The sequence below is a fragment of the Phascolarctos cinereus genome, unplaced genomic scaffold (assembly GCF_003287225.1).
Source record: "Phascolarctos cinereus isolate Bilbo 61053 unplaced genomic scaffold, phaCin_HiC Scaffold_2;HRSCAF=192, whole genome shotgun sequence".
In the NCBI taxonomy this organism is placed as follows: domain Eukaryota; kingdom Metazoa; phylum Chordata; class Mammalia; order Diprotodontia; family Phascolarctidae; genus Phascolarctos; species Phascolarctos cinereus.
In genome coordinates, this window is record NW_027555625.1 from 120512363 (window position 1) to 120527238 (window position 14876).

At 39.3% G+C, this 14876-nt stretch overlaps 1 protein-coding gene across 1 annotated transcript in view; it reads right to left on the bottom strand.

The window, feature by feature from the left end:
* Positions 1 to 8645: 8645 nt before the first annotated feature.
* The window catches only part of ANTXR1 (ANTXR cell adhesion molecule 1), a 324308-nt gene continuing 318077 nt past the window's right edge, over positions 8646 to 14876 (bottom strand). The window contains exon 18 of the mRNA XM_020985369.2: positions 8646 to 14136. Coding sequence (XP_020841028.1) covers positions 13876 to 14136 — 261 coding nt within the window. The 3' untranslated portion in view covers positions 8646 to 13875. The remainder of the gene's footprint in view (positions 14137 to 14876) is intronic.

Genomic DNA, 14876 nt, shown 5'->3' on the forward strand with positions numbered 1-14876 from the left:
TAAAGTCAAAATGGGTTCGTGATTTAGATATAGAGGCTGATACTGTAAGCAATTTGAGAGACCAAGGAATAGTTTACCTATCAGATTTATGGAGAACAGAAGAATTCATGACCAAACAGGAGATAGAGAACATTATGAAATGCAAAATGGATAACTTTGATTACATTAAATTGAAAAGTTTTTGCACAAACAAAGCCAATGCAACCAAGACTGGAAGGAAAGTAGAAAATTGGGAATTTTTACAACCAGTGTCTCTGATAAGGGCCTCATTTCTAAAATATATAGAGAATTAAGTCAAATTTATAAGAATACAAGTCATTCCCCAATTGATAAATGGTCAAAGGATATGAATGGTCAGTTCTTAGATGAAGAAATTAAGGCCATCTATAGTCATATGAAAAAATGTTCTAAATCACTATTGATTAGAGAAATGCAAATAAAAACAACTCTGAGGTATCATATCACACTTATCAGATTGGCCAACATGACAAAACAGGAAAATGATAAATGTTGGAGAAGATGTGGGAAAATTGGAACTCTAGTGTGTTGTTGGTGGAGTTGTGAAATGATCCAACCATTTGGGAGAGCAATCTGGAACTATGCCCAAAGGGTATAAAAATGTGCATTCCCTTTGACAGAGAAATAGCAGTTCTAGGGCTATATCTCAGAGAGATCATACAAATGGGAAAAGGACCCACATATACAAAAATATTTATAGCCTTTTTCTGTGGTGGCAAAGAATTGGAAATTGAAAGGGTGCCCATCAATTGGGGAATGGCTGAACAAGTTGTGGCATATGAATGTAATGGAATACTATTGTGCTATAAGAAATGATGAGCAGGCAGACTTCAGAAAAACCTGGAAAGACTTGCATGAACTGATACTAAGTGAAGTCAGCAGACCCAGGAGAACACCGTACACAGTAACAGCCACATTGTGTGATCACTAATATTGACAGACTTAACTCTTCTCAGCAATGGAAGGATCTAAGACATCTCCAAAGGCCTCATGATGGAAAATGCTATCCACATCCAAAGAAAGAACTGTGGAATTTAAATGCAGATTGAAGCATACTATTTGCTATTTTTTTCTTCTGTTGTGTTTTGTTTCCTCTTTCTGGTGGTTCCTCCTATTGGTTCTAATTCTTCCTTACAATATCACTAATGTGAAAATATGTTTAATAAGAATGTGTATGTATAGCCTATTTTCAGATTATGTGCCCTCTCGGGGAGGGAGGTGGAAAAGGAGGGGGAGAAAAATTTAACACTCAAAACTTATGGAAGTGACTGTTGATAAATCAAAATAAATTAATAAAGTTAAAAAAAAAAGATGGGCCAGTCATATAGTGACTATCCAATCAATGGATAGTCTATGTGTTCCATTGATATCTAAGCCATGTCAGAATAGCTAGATGAAGGGTAGATCCCTCATGTTAGATTTATGGGAAGACATAGATGCATGTTGAACAGGACAGTCAGGAATGTATCAGTTTGCGTGGTAAGATATAGGATCCAAGCCAGTGAGATCACATATCCATTGATGCATTGAAGCATATGGTTTAGAAGGTGCTTTCTTCCTTTATAGCAACCGTACAAGGCAAGTATTATACTGCCATCCCCATTTCAGAGATGAAGGAAACTGAGACTCATATTGGTGAAGTGCCCAAGGTTAAATAGCTAGTAATAGTAGTAGAGTCCGGACTTGAATCCGGGTATCTTGGCTCCAAGCTCAGGGTCTTTTCCACCATCCTAAGTCACTTCTCTGTATAGCACTTTACCCAATAGTTAATATGCCAGGAGAAAGAAGAGTTGCTCAATTTCTTTGCTAAACTAGATTCAGACCAACCTCCTCAACAGTACCATCTCATCTGCCCCATTTGTGTGGTTCAGGGAAAGTAGCTAGTCAGTGGGGGGTTTTTTTTAATGGTATTTTTTTTCTAATTACACGTAAAGCCAATTTTTAACATTCATTTTTAAATAAGATTTTGAGTTCCCAATTTTTCTCCCTTCCTCTCTTCCCCATTTCCTAAGACAGTAAGCAACTTGATATAGGTTCTACATGTGCAATCATGTAAAACATATTTCCATATTAGTCATGTTATGAGAGAAGAAACAGAACAAAAGGAACAAACTACAAAAAAAAAGAGAGAGAAAAGAGTATGCTTCCATCTGCATTCAGACTCCATAGTTCTTTCTCTGGATGTAGATAGCATTTTCCATCATGAGATCTTTGGAGATGTCTTAGATCCTTGCATTGCCGAGAAGAGATAAGTCTACCAAAGTCAGTCATGGCACAATGTGGTTGTTACTGTATACAGTGTTCTCCTGGTTCTGCTCACTTCACTTGGCATCAGTTCATGTAAGTCTTTCCAGGTTTTTCTGAAATCCACCTGCTCATCATTTCTTATAACACAATGGCATTCCCTTATATTCATATACCACAACTTGTTCAGCCATTCCCCAGTCGATGGACATCCCCTCAATTTCCAATTCTTTGCCACCACAAAAAGAGCTGCTATAAATATTTTTGTACATGTGGGTCTTTAGTGTTTTTGATGAATGAGTTTTAGTAAAATGATCAGATCTGACTATGCTCTCATCTCTCTCTTAATGCTCTTTGAAAAGGTAAAAGATTTTGGTGCAAAGGGAGGAATACTGGAGGGGCAATGAAAAACTGGGTCTTTTAGATAAATATTTGGAAAGACCCTCAGCCAGGACTGCGGCCACTCACATGATTGAGAGCCAGCCACTATCCTTCAGCTCCTCTCTTAGGCAGTCCTAGATATAGTCCTGGCTGAGAGTCCCTCCTCAGAGGGTCCACTTCTTCCAGAACAAATGATCCCTTTGTGACCACCCTCTAGCTTGATCATTCAAGGTTAAGAACAAGACCACAGAACCTAGGGAACTCTGGAGAGTCTTCCTGGCCAGCCACAGTTTGTACGGTAAAGTTTCTGGGTATGGGGCAAGCCTGGCTTCCACTAGCATCCTTTCAAATTGTTTTCTAGAAGTGGGATTAGTTCACAACTCCACCAATAGTATACTAGTATGCTTGCTTTCCTACGACCCTCCACATTGACTTTCTGTCTTTTATGCTCTTGCCAATCCCCCTGGTCTCTGATGACCATTTGCTAAATTTGTTAAATGACTTTGATGTATTTAGAGGGAATTTACTTGGAAACACTACGTTGTATGAAATGCAGCAGATTATATGGTGTGGATAGATGTTATAGTAACAATGCAAAGGTTCAGTGTTTATGTCCTGTTCAGTGCCCTGTTCAACATGCATCCATGTCTTCCCATAAATCTAACATGAGGGGTCTACCTTTCATCTAGTTATTCTGACATAGCATAGATATATATGTCTGTGACCAGGTTCTTGTAGTTCAATCCTGGTCCAGAATCATAGACATTCAGAGCTAGAAAGCACTTCAGAAGCTACGTAGTTCAGCTCCTTCTCTAGGAATCACTCTACAACAGCCTCCATTTAAATGTGGTTGGGGGAGGCAGAACCACATGAGAGGTAGCTGGAGTTTGCACGTGCCCTTAAAGACAGGGGTGTGATGCAGCCAATTCCAATAGAACTGTTGTTCAGTTTTTAGTGTGAGCATTTACCACTTCAGGTATCCCCAGTCTACTTCTCAGTGTCCACAAAGCAGGAATTTATTTATCATTTTGTGATTGGTTAGACTTAAGAAAATGTTAATAATGCAGATTAAATTTAAAACCATGGGAATACAATTTTTACCCCCAGATATTAAACATTTACCAGCACACCTCTGTCTTGCCCTATAAACATTGCTTAAGCTCAGCCAAAGTGCAGTAGAAGATTCAGGGAATGAAGTCATCACCCACCAGACTGGGGGCCTGCAGCCTATAGGCTAATAAGGCTAATAATATAATACTAAGAACTGGCATTTATATAGCACTTTAAGATTTGTGGAATAGCTTTACATCCATTATGTCATTTGAGCCTCCCAAAACCCATAGTTACAGACCTCACATCCTCCACCTGAAGCCCCCCAGTTTCTATATAGGACTCTGTGGGATACAGGGACTCATCAGAATGTTAAAGGTTGTCCCTGAGGTAGCCTGTGGTAGGCCTGGAGTCAGGAAGTCTTGAGTTCAAATCCAGCCTCAGACACTTATTAGCTGTGTGACCATAGGCAAGTTTTTAATTGCCATTTGCCTCAGTTTCCTCATCTATAAAATGCACCTACCTCCCAGGGTTGTTGAGAGGATCAAATGAGATAATAATTATAAAACACTTAGTGTAGTACCTGGAATATAGTAAGTACTATATAAATATTAGTTATTATTATTATTATTATATCAGAAAATGGGTTTAATATGATTTATATGTTAAGCCTATATCAATTTACATGCCATCTTGGGGTGGGAGGAGAGGAAAGTTGGGGAGAAAATTTGGAACTCAAAATCTTATAGAAGTGAATGTTGAAAACTAAAATAAATAAATTTATAAAAAAAAATATACAACCACACAAAAATTATTACTATCAGAGTTCAATTCCCCCTCCCTCCAAGTAGACTTTAATTTTTTTTCTCTAAAAGGCAGGTAAGTTTTCCCTAAACTTTATTGGCCCAGGAGACTAAGTCTCCAGCCCTGTGGACGTTGAGAGGACTTTGTGGTTGCATGAAAAAAAAAACAGTTTATATGGATTTGTACACTTCAGACTTGATGATGTCTTGGGAACCAAAGGAGTTTCCTAATGGAGATGAGATGGGCTGAGTACTTGAGTCATTTTTCAGTTGTATCCAACTCTTCGTGACCCCACTTGGGGTTTTCTTGGCAAAGATACTGCAGTGGTTTGCCATTTCCTTCTCCAGCTCATTTTACAGATGGGGAAACTGAAGTAAGCAATCATTTCAGTCATGTCTGACTCTTTGTGACTCTATTTGGGGTTTTCTAGGCAAAGATACTGTAGTTTGCCATTTCCTTCCCCAACTCATTTTACTGATGGGGAACCAGAGGCAGATAGGGTTAAATGACTTGCCTAGGGTCACACAGCTAGTGTCTGAGGCTGGATTTGAACTCAGGGTTTCCTGACTTCTTTCTTGGCTCTCTATTCACTACGCCACCTAGCTGCTGAGTCTACCTGAGTCAAATTCTATATTTCTCTTGAGTGTCCTTTCTATGCTATAACTAAGTAAACCTCTTTATTTTTACTGTTGGATAATCCATGAAGGTCTCATTTCATTTCAATATTGACTCTGAATTGACCCCTCCATTTCTGGGTAACTCTAATTGTTAGATCTTCTTTTCTCCTGGTTAAACATCAGTGTATAAAAGGGATCAACTAGAGAAATCCCTGGTCAATGTTAGGAGTTTTTCCCTATGGAAGCAGATTTGCTTACTGGCATTTTATTGAAAGAACAGACAATTCTTATGACTTGACCTGCTTCCAAGAAGACTTACTAGCTGGCTTTCAGGAGGCTAGGTTTTTGTCCAAGGAGCCACCCCTCAACCTAGTCTACAAAAGTGACTCAATAGACCAGCACTGGCTCTCTGTCTGTCCATCTGTCTGTCTCTATTTCTGTCTCTGCCTCTCTACTTCTTGGTATCTCTGTCTCTTTCTGTTTCCCTCTGTCTCCGTCTCTCTTTCCTGCTGTCTGTCTCTTTCTCCCTGTCTATTTGTCTTTCTCCACCCTTGCACAGCTGAACTGATCTGCAGTTTTGGGGCATGGGAACCTGTGACCAACCACAACCTCCTTCCCCAGGAGCAACTGATGGTAAATTGGAGAACAACATGAGAGATAACTCGAGGTTACACATGCCCTGAGAGTATAGTTTGTGGACAATTTTTCTGAACTATATTCTCCTTTGGAGAGGATTGGGATTTTTGAATTTTCTTGGCAGCACAATGCCCTAGGTTTTCTGGCCAATGCCTGCAGCAAAGCTCTAGCTTGAGAATGTCTGTGCTCAAGAGTTCAAGGATTGGACCTTCTAGAGATAATTGGGGACTTCCTTAAGCAGCATGTTCCTTGGAGAAAGAACAGGGTTATCCACAATTCCTTTGCAGCATCCTTTGTGGAGGGCAAAACCCAGTGAATTACTCTTAAGTTGATTGCAGGCCTACTAGGCAGTGGTTTGTTTGTTCAGGGTGGTGCTATGAGTCTTGGGTGTGGTGGTGGGGAAACTATGTAGGACACTGTGGGAAAGGGGGACTCACTAGAATGTCCAAGGTTGTCTTGATAGCAACCCTGAGTTCAGTTCTCTTCAAGAGCCAGTGGACTCTGTGTAATTTATATGCTCTGAATCTGTTTATGAGTTTCTGTGATTCCTTTGTGTCTTCTTCATTTTCTATAAAATAAAGACTATCGTACACCCAATTTTCATGGGCTGCCTTGATTGCCAGTATGGAAGTGGGGGGCCTCCTTTTGTCTATATTTGGAGAAACCCAGATTTGAGATATAACATAAGCATATTTGGAGATTTTCCCAAAATAATTCCAGGTGGGAACGATGAACCAAAGAGAAATCATGACCTTGGAGTCAGACTTCCAGGTCTGAAACCAGTGTATCTGAGCCCAAAGTCTTGAGTGGAAGGAGGTTGAGCCGTGGGTTACGCATATATGGTGTATCCTCCACCATCCTGATCATTCTATTCTGAACTCCATCCAGCCTGTCCAAGTCCTCTCCCATCTTCAAGATACCTAACACTCCCTTTCCCACCTTCCCACCATTAAATTCTCAGTATATCCTCAATATAAACTTAGTTCTAATTCTATGACTAAGGAACTGGCTGTTCAGAACTGCTGATTACATCTTCTGGAATTTGCTTCTTTAGCCCTTCCTATGACATATAGGAAACGGGGACTAAAGCAGGGACTTCCATAACATCACTCCCCACTTATTCCTTCCCAGATTAGTTAGCTTAAGGAAGTCTATCCAACCCTTCAATGCCCCCAGCAGGACACAATGATCTCCCCCAGTTTTTTTTTTCCATCTCTCACTTTGTTTTAGAGTTTGGCACTTTCTGCAATTATCATAGGCATTCATAGAATGTGTGTCTGGCACGCCTGGCCCATGTTCTTTGCACACCTATACTCTTAAGGATCTTTTGGCAAGTCTGATCATCACATTGTTCTTTCGTTCTAAACTTGATTTCCTAGGTAAACACAATTCCAAACTAAATTTGTTGTGGCCATATCAAAATATCAGATTAGTCTCATTGAACATCTCTCCCTACTCCCCTCTGGACCAAATGATGATGATAACAATTTATACTTATATAACATGTAGCAACCCTTAGGGTTTGCCAAGGAGATATGAACTCTGCAGATGGATTCTTGCTGGTCAGGAAGTAAACCACCTGATGATTCTATCTCAGCTTTTCCACTACAGGACAGGTCCCAATCTTATGATTAGTGCCAGAATTTGGAAATCTAGCACCTAACTATTACGTCAAAACTATTTATTATGTTTTTTGTAGTCTCCTCTGCCACTCCTACCCATGTTTGTGAAAGGTCCCTGGTCTTATTTTCTTCTAACTGCTTTTAATTGTGTAACCTTTTGATTTGGCAAGTATATTAATTTTTAATTTATTATGGCATATGATGTAACATGTTGATCTAAACCTAATTTCTACCTAATTATTATCTAATTTTCTTTTTAGTTCTTTGAAAACAGGGGGATTTCTTATCCAAGTAAATTATGTTCTTGGATTTGTTGAAGTCTAGGAAATAACACTAAATTTAAATATTTATGATTCTTGTTAATCTAGTCTGTTCTACTTATTATTATTTAAATAGTATCAAGTAATTTTTGATGAGTATTACTTTATAACATGATTTTAGGTCTTCATAAATTATTCTTTCATTCTTACTTTTTTCTTGTATTATTTCACTTTAAATACTCAACCTTTAATTCCTCTCAGTGGATTTTATTTTTGTTTTCTCTAGCTCTTTAAAATATTCCATTGGTAGTTTGATTGGCATGGTACTAAATTTGTAAACTGATTAAGATAGTATCAAAAAAAATTTTTTATTGTGTTAGTGTAATGCGATCTTGGGCAATGAATGTCCCTCCAATTGTCATCATTTCTTTAAAGAGTGTTCATAATTGTATTTTCATGTCCTGGAGATTGACTCCATGAGTTTATGAATTATTTTGATTATGATTTATCTTTTTAGTATTTCCTTCTGGCTTTTATTATTGCCACAGAGAAGTGGTGACAATTTTTGTTGATTTATTTTATATTCTGCTTCTTTACTGAAACTATTATAATTCATTTCTTTGTTCATTCCAAGGTTTTTTTAAATAAGGTAAACCATTATATAATCTGAAAATAGGGAACATTGTGTCACCATTATTTTTACCTCTACTTTCTTTTTCTTGCCTAATTGTTAGCACTAGCATTTCTAGAACAATGTGACATGATAGTAAGCAGAAGGACATCTTTACTTTCCTCCTTCTATTGTTTCTCCATTGCAAATACTAATGTCATGCCTTGACTTCTATGATAAGTGAGGCGTTAATGAGAATTTGGAAACTGCCTTGGCCCAATTTTACATTTGTGGCACATTTTCTTTTGACCAAGATGATCTTGCAGAGCTTGTTAAAATGGATTGGTGCAAAGTCTCGAAATGAAGATACCTTTTCTTCCCTGCAAATAAATTTAATTCAACGACACATCCAACAGACATTTATTAAGTGCCTACTATGTACAAGGCACTGTGCTCAGTGCTAGGAATACAAAGATAGATGAAAACAGGCCTTGCTCCTAAGGAGCTCACAATCTGAAAGGGGGAAGGCAGGAAAGTTTGTTGTCCCATCATATCTGACTCTTTGATACCCCATTTAGGGTTTTCTTGGCAAAGACACTGGAGTGGTTTGCCATTTCCTTCTCCAGCTCATTTGATAGATGAGGAAACTGAGGCTAACAGGGTTAAGCAACTTGCCCAGGGGCACACGGCTAGTAAATATCTGAGACTGGATTTGAACTCAGGTCCTTCTGACTCCAGGCCTAGTGCTCACTGCACCATCAGCTGCCTGGGGGCAGTGAAGATATGTATTCAAATAACTATGATACATAAAGGAGTGGGATAGTGCAAAGAAGAGCTCTAGACAAAGTGCTATGGAAAATTTCAGGAGGATAATATCACTTTCTCCTGGGTATGTGTGTCAGGGAAAGATTCACTGGGAAGATGGTATTGATGTTGATAAGGAAGTCGACGTGTCAAATGCAGAAATAATTGTAAAGATTTTGCATATTGCAGTAATGAAACAGTGAAACATTTTAGTGAAGGAGACAGGACAATTTGGAAGAAGGCTGCTTTAGCCTTTGCTAAAGTGATTACATTTTTAGAAAGGCAGCCTCTCCATGACTCTCTGGACTTCATCCATCAGCATAGTCTGTACTCTGTGAAAAAGAGACAAATGACAAACAGAATGGCGTTTGGAATTTATTTTTAAAAAGCAACTTCTAGAGTATGTCATGGTACAGATTCTACCCAATATCCCATATCTTCTACACCTACAGTATTGTACAATGATAATGGATGTTGATAACAATGAACTTGAGGCACTGAAAGTTTCTGAAATTCCATGTGAGTAACCAAAGAAGGATGCAATATGTTCAACATAGTTAGTGTTAAGTGTACTTTATAATAGTCTAATTCTTTGAAAATTGCTAATGCATGTATGGTATATACAGTAACATTCAGTTTAACTAGAATGTTCAATTAATCAGAATACCTCTTCCCCAACCAGTCTGGATAAATGGGATTTTATTGGATATATCTCTATATATAGTACATGAACTGATTCAACCTGATTTACATGACATTAATTTTTTATTTAATCTGCAGTGTTAGTATGTCAATTGATCAATAATTCTTCAACAAACATTTATTAAGCACTTACTATGTGCCAGGCACTGTGCTAAGTGCTGCATGTTTATGTTTTCCTATCTTGTGCATAGGAGATCACTCATGTTTATTCTGGGAAGATTTCTAATGTAGTGAATTCTGGCCAGAATACCTTCTAGGTTTACTATTTAGCTGTTCACACCATCATGACTTAATAGGTCATAAAGCTGGTATGTAAATGTGGCACACATTGATATCCCTAAGTCCCAGGCTATACACAAGCTATCTTGACTTGTAGAAGGCAGATTGGGATGAGCCATCCCAATTAATGTTATGCAAAATAGGTTCTCGTCCCTTTAGTGATATTTGTACATTTATATAAAAAAAAAGGCAATACAATCATGAGACAACAAACAAGCACAGCTTGGTACCTGCCGTGAAATATCACCGACTTTATAATAATTTACTACAACTGTTCTCTTTATCCACATTGGATAGGAAATGCTTCCATCTAACATATGGTAAGCATGCATTAAGAATATATACAACATGAGTTTGGAACTGGACTCCAACATGGGCTTTGAAAAAATCATTTTGTATATTTTTCTGATCCTAATTGTATGTCCTCAGCTTCTTTCATATAGAGAGGCTGACTCTAATATGTCCTGATGGGTTTTACAAAATGGCTGATGAAAGACTGTTTTCTGTTCAATAGCTTGTTAACAAAATACAGACTCAATCACTACAGTGTATATAAATTTCCATTCCCCACCCCCAGCCATTCCAAATAACTGGAGACATCATGCGACGTCATTGCTACATCATTTGATGACTGATTTTTTTTTTTTGGAAGAGGGTCGTTTTCACAAAGCTTTTTTTTTTTTAATTTTACATTTGAAGAACAAACACTGTCAATCCTTCATGAGATTATTCCACATTCCCCCAGTACAAATACTGTGTGCTTTGGGACATGGCTACCACAGCTCAGGGGAAACTTTTGAGGAAGTACATTTAGCCCCAGTCATGAGATCTTGAGCCCCACCACTAGAAGGGCGTTACTAGGCAGGACATTGAAGGACAAGAGGAGTGTTTGCTGCTGCTGTTGCAGGGACCACTACCACTTGAGGGCTGGGAAAAATACTGTTCTGTGCTGCCAGCAGACAAAACAGTTGGATGGGTCTGATTATCTCCAACCTCAAGGGCTTGGGAGACCAAGAGAGGTTTCCTTTCCTATAAAATTTGACAGCTGGTGTCTGGGATCCAGTGTTCAATGATATCACTGTGGCTAACAGAGGAACTGTCTGGCCCTGCTTCCAAAATAATGTTCATAAAAAGCAGAAGGTGAAGTTCGCTCTGGAAATGGGAAAGGGGAAAACAATCTGCCAGAAGTTATCAAACGCTCATGTCTTTCGTGGTAAAGGAAATCCTGAAAGATTCCTGGAAGGGAAGAAGGCAACATGGTGCTGTAGCAAGAGCCCTGGGCTAGGAGTGAAGGGCTCTGGATTTTGGCTCTGGCTTCCTCTTTAGATACGTCATGGCTTCTTTCTAGGCTTCAGTTTTCAATCATGTAGGGGTTTGGACTAAATCATCTCTAAGGTTCTTTTCACTTCTGACATTCTAGGTTCCAAATTTCCTTCTAGTTCTGACATTATTTTCTGTTCTGAGGTCCTTTTATCATTGACATTCTATGATTCTCAAAGAGGCAGGGTCAGCTCTAGGCAAAACTGAGATGGTAATTTACTTTTGTAAAACATGAGGGTAAGATGACCTTTTAGGTCTGTGAGTATAATTTGACATAATAATCCAAATAGCAAAAGCAATATATTGGAATGTATACTGGGCATAGAATCAGAAAAACCTAGGTCCAACTCCCTGACTTAGTAGCTATATGAAATTCTGACTTAGTAACCATATGACCCTTGGCAAGTCACTTAATCTTTATGTGCTTTGGGCGGTTCCTTAGGACTCAATTACTATATCTGAGACAGGTGGATTGCTGGGTTACAAATTCCATGTTCCCCAGTGATATCATGAATTCTTAGCTGATCTAAGTCAAAGTAGATTCTTGCGTTTTAATGTGAAATTCTTCCCAGGTAATATATGTCATGGAAACAAAAACAGTGAATGGTAGGAATTTCAGATATTGTAGTAGACTATTTGGGGTTAGAGTTATTTTGAAGAGATAGGTCCTCCTCACATTATATTGTGTAAGTGGCCACTTATTTTAACTCTCTGCTCAGCCTGGAGGAAAAGAGAAGGAAAATGGGGTAGGGTAGAGAATATCACTGAAGGCAGATGTTCAGAAAGTTAACTTATAGCCCTTTTTAGGTTAGGCCGTAGAGCTGGGTGGGCCCAGGGCCTGCTTATGAAATTGCAGCCAGTGAATTCCTTGCTGACCTACTTCTATTTTGCACATCTGGCCTGACCTCACCTTGGCTAACAGATGATAATGGATGGACGTGATTATCTTGGACACTAGAGAAGAAATATATACATAAACACTCTCATATTATTCATATTACTCAAAGGACTTGGGAATGATCCTCCTATATCAACAGCAAAACTCCCCCATACCTCCTCTTCTGTCCTGCCCCTCCACTTCCCCCAAACCTACCCTGTAACCATTTAGAAATTGAAAGTTCAGTTAAAATCCCAGCTCTGAAATGACTTGAAAAAAAATCGATGGTGTCATGGGAACCATTACTAATGATTACATTTTGGGAAGATGCTTATCAATTTGGTGGGAACAAATCCCAAATGGATTATTTCTTCATGCCACACATCTCTGAAAGCCTAGCTAACCTGAATGGAAGTTGTTGAACGACTAGGGCATATGGTGCTAAGAAAGAGGAGCTGTCTAATTGAAGGCTGGAGTATTTCTAAGTCCTCGTGAGCCACAGGTTTTGAGAAGAATTTTCTCAGTGGGGCTCAAGTGCCTAGCCCCCTTCCTGAGTTTTAACTTGGCTGTGTACAAGTCCATCTGTAATGGAAAAAGCACTGGATTTATCAGAGAACTCGGGTTTGACTCTTGGCATATTACCTCTACTTAGTAACTACGTGACTTGGACAAGTCACTGAACCTTTGTGAGCCTCAGTTTCCTCATCTGTAAAATGAAGAGTTTGGTCTCATTTCAGCTCTAACATTCTAGGATTCATTCTGTTTGTGAAACAACTGGTTCCCTTTTCATACACGTGCTGATTCTTCTCTGAACGACACTTTATTTCCGCTTCTACAAAGCAACATACCCAAATCCTTCAACAAACACCTGCTTCCACTTCATTGTGACTGTTATGGTCTGGGCGGGAGAGATATTTTTTGGTCTCCATAACCCCCAGGCAGATGCCTCTTTGAGGGTACTCTTCTCAGACGCCCACCAATGGAGTTTCAAACTCTTCTATGCTGACTGACCAATTCTTGCTAGAAATCAATTTAAAACAAAACAAAAAAACGAAACCCTCCTTTGATTGAAAAGATGTGTTATAACTCTGCAAGAGTCAAAAGACTATTTAATTCCTGAAGACTCAAGGTCAAGGCTAGAGTGGGCATGGGGTGCAGTACAGTTGGGGAGAAGGCATTGAGAATTCCAGGAATATGGTTTCTAATCACACTTTGCATTTCAACTACAAGGAAATGACTTCCTTGTGAGTCTCCGTGGGACATATTCCCATTTAGGCCATTGAAATACAGTGAATTGTGGGTCCGTGAATTATAGGATTACATCCTAATAATTAGAACATCATGCTGGTTCTCATCTGACCCCAGGGGGAACCTCATAATGACCTCCTTCCAGAGGTGGAGATTAGACAACTTTCCTTATATTGTCACCCTGCCAGCTTGCTTTTTAAAAGACACTTTAAAATTTCTCTTTTTCTTTTGGCTGACCCTGAAGTTGTCAGTTTATTATTGCTTCTAAATTTTAAAAAAGGTGTGTGTGACATCTTTGATTGCCGCCCATTTCTGAAAACAAAAGCCCTCTTGGACTTGAAAGGTGTATGCTATAATACTGTAGAGGGACTTCTTCCCCAAGGCATCTGAGAGAGTCTGGATTTTAGACAGAAGGCCGAGGTGGGGGGCGAGAGGGTGGTGGCACTCGGTTGGGGGGTGGGGCGTGAGGGGGCGGGGGAAGTGTGGAAGGTGGGTTTGGTGTTGGGGGTGTGGGGGAGGTAGGGGGTGGGGGAGTTGAGAGGGGAGCAGGTGGTGGGGGAGTATAAATGGGGGCAGGAGGCATAGAAGGGGGGCGATAGGCGTTGTTGAGTGGATACTTGGCGGGAGGCTGGTTCTTTACTCGAGTGAAATTGATGCACCGTCCCTGAAAGAAAAGCAGAGAAAAAAAGAGATTAGACAACAGTGCTACATCAAAGCCTGTAAAAGTTTGTGGGGGGTGTTTGTGTATCCATTTTTTGATCATTTTTGGTTTCTTCTCTCTCTCTCTCTCTCTCCATCCATCCATTTTGATCCACTTTTGGTTATTTCTTCTCTCTCTCTCTCTCTCTCTCTCTCTCTGCATATACATGTGTACATGTGCTTATACATGTATGTACATTTATATCACTTGCATATGTATTTACATGTATATCCACATGCATGTATATATAAATGTATGTGTGTATGTATATATACATACGCATATATCTGTATATGTAAATATGCATATACACATAAAATATATATATATTTCACAGAACCTCAGAGTTTCATAAAGGACCCTCAGAGACCACCTAGACCAAACTGTACAGGAACTTCCTTTACAATATGTCTGACAAATGTTCATTTAGCCTTTAGCTGAAGATCTCTAATAAGGGCCAGTCTGTCTCAGCCCAAGGCAGTTCATTCTATTCCCTTCTCTCCCTGCATCCCCCTGCAAAAGAAACCTCAATTTTCTTTTCTGTAACTCAACCCAGTGGTCATAGTTCTCCCCTCTGGGACTAAATAGAAGGTGATTACCCCTTTGACATGATGTCTTCAAGTAGTTGGAGAAGGAAATGACAAACCCCTCCAGTATCTTTGCCATGAAACCCCCAAGATGGGGTCATAAAGAGTCAGACACGA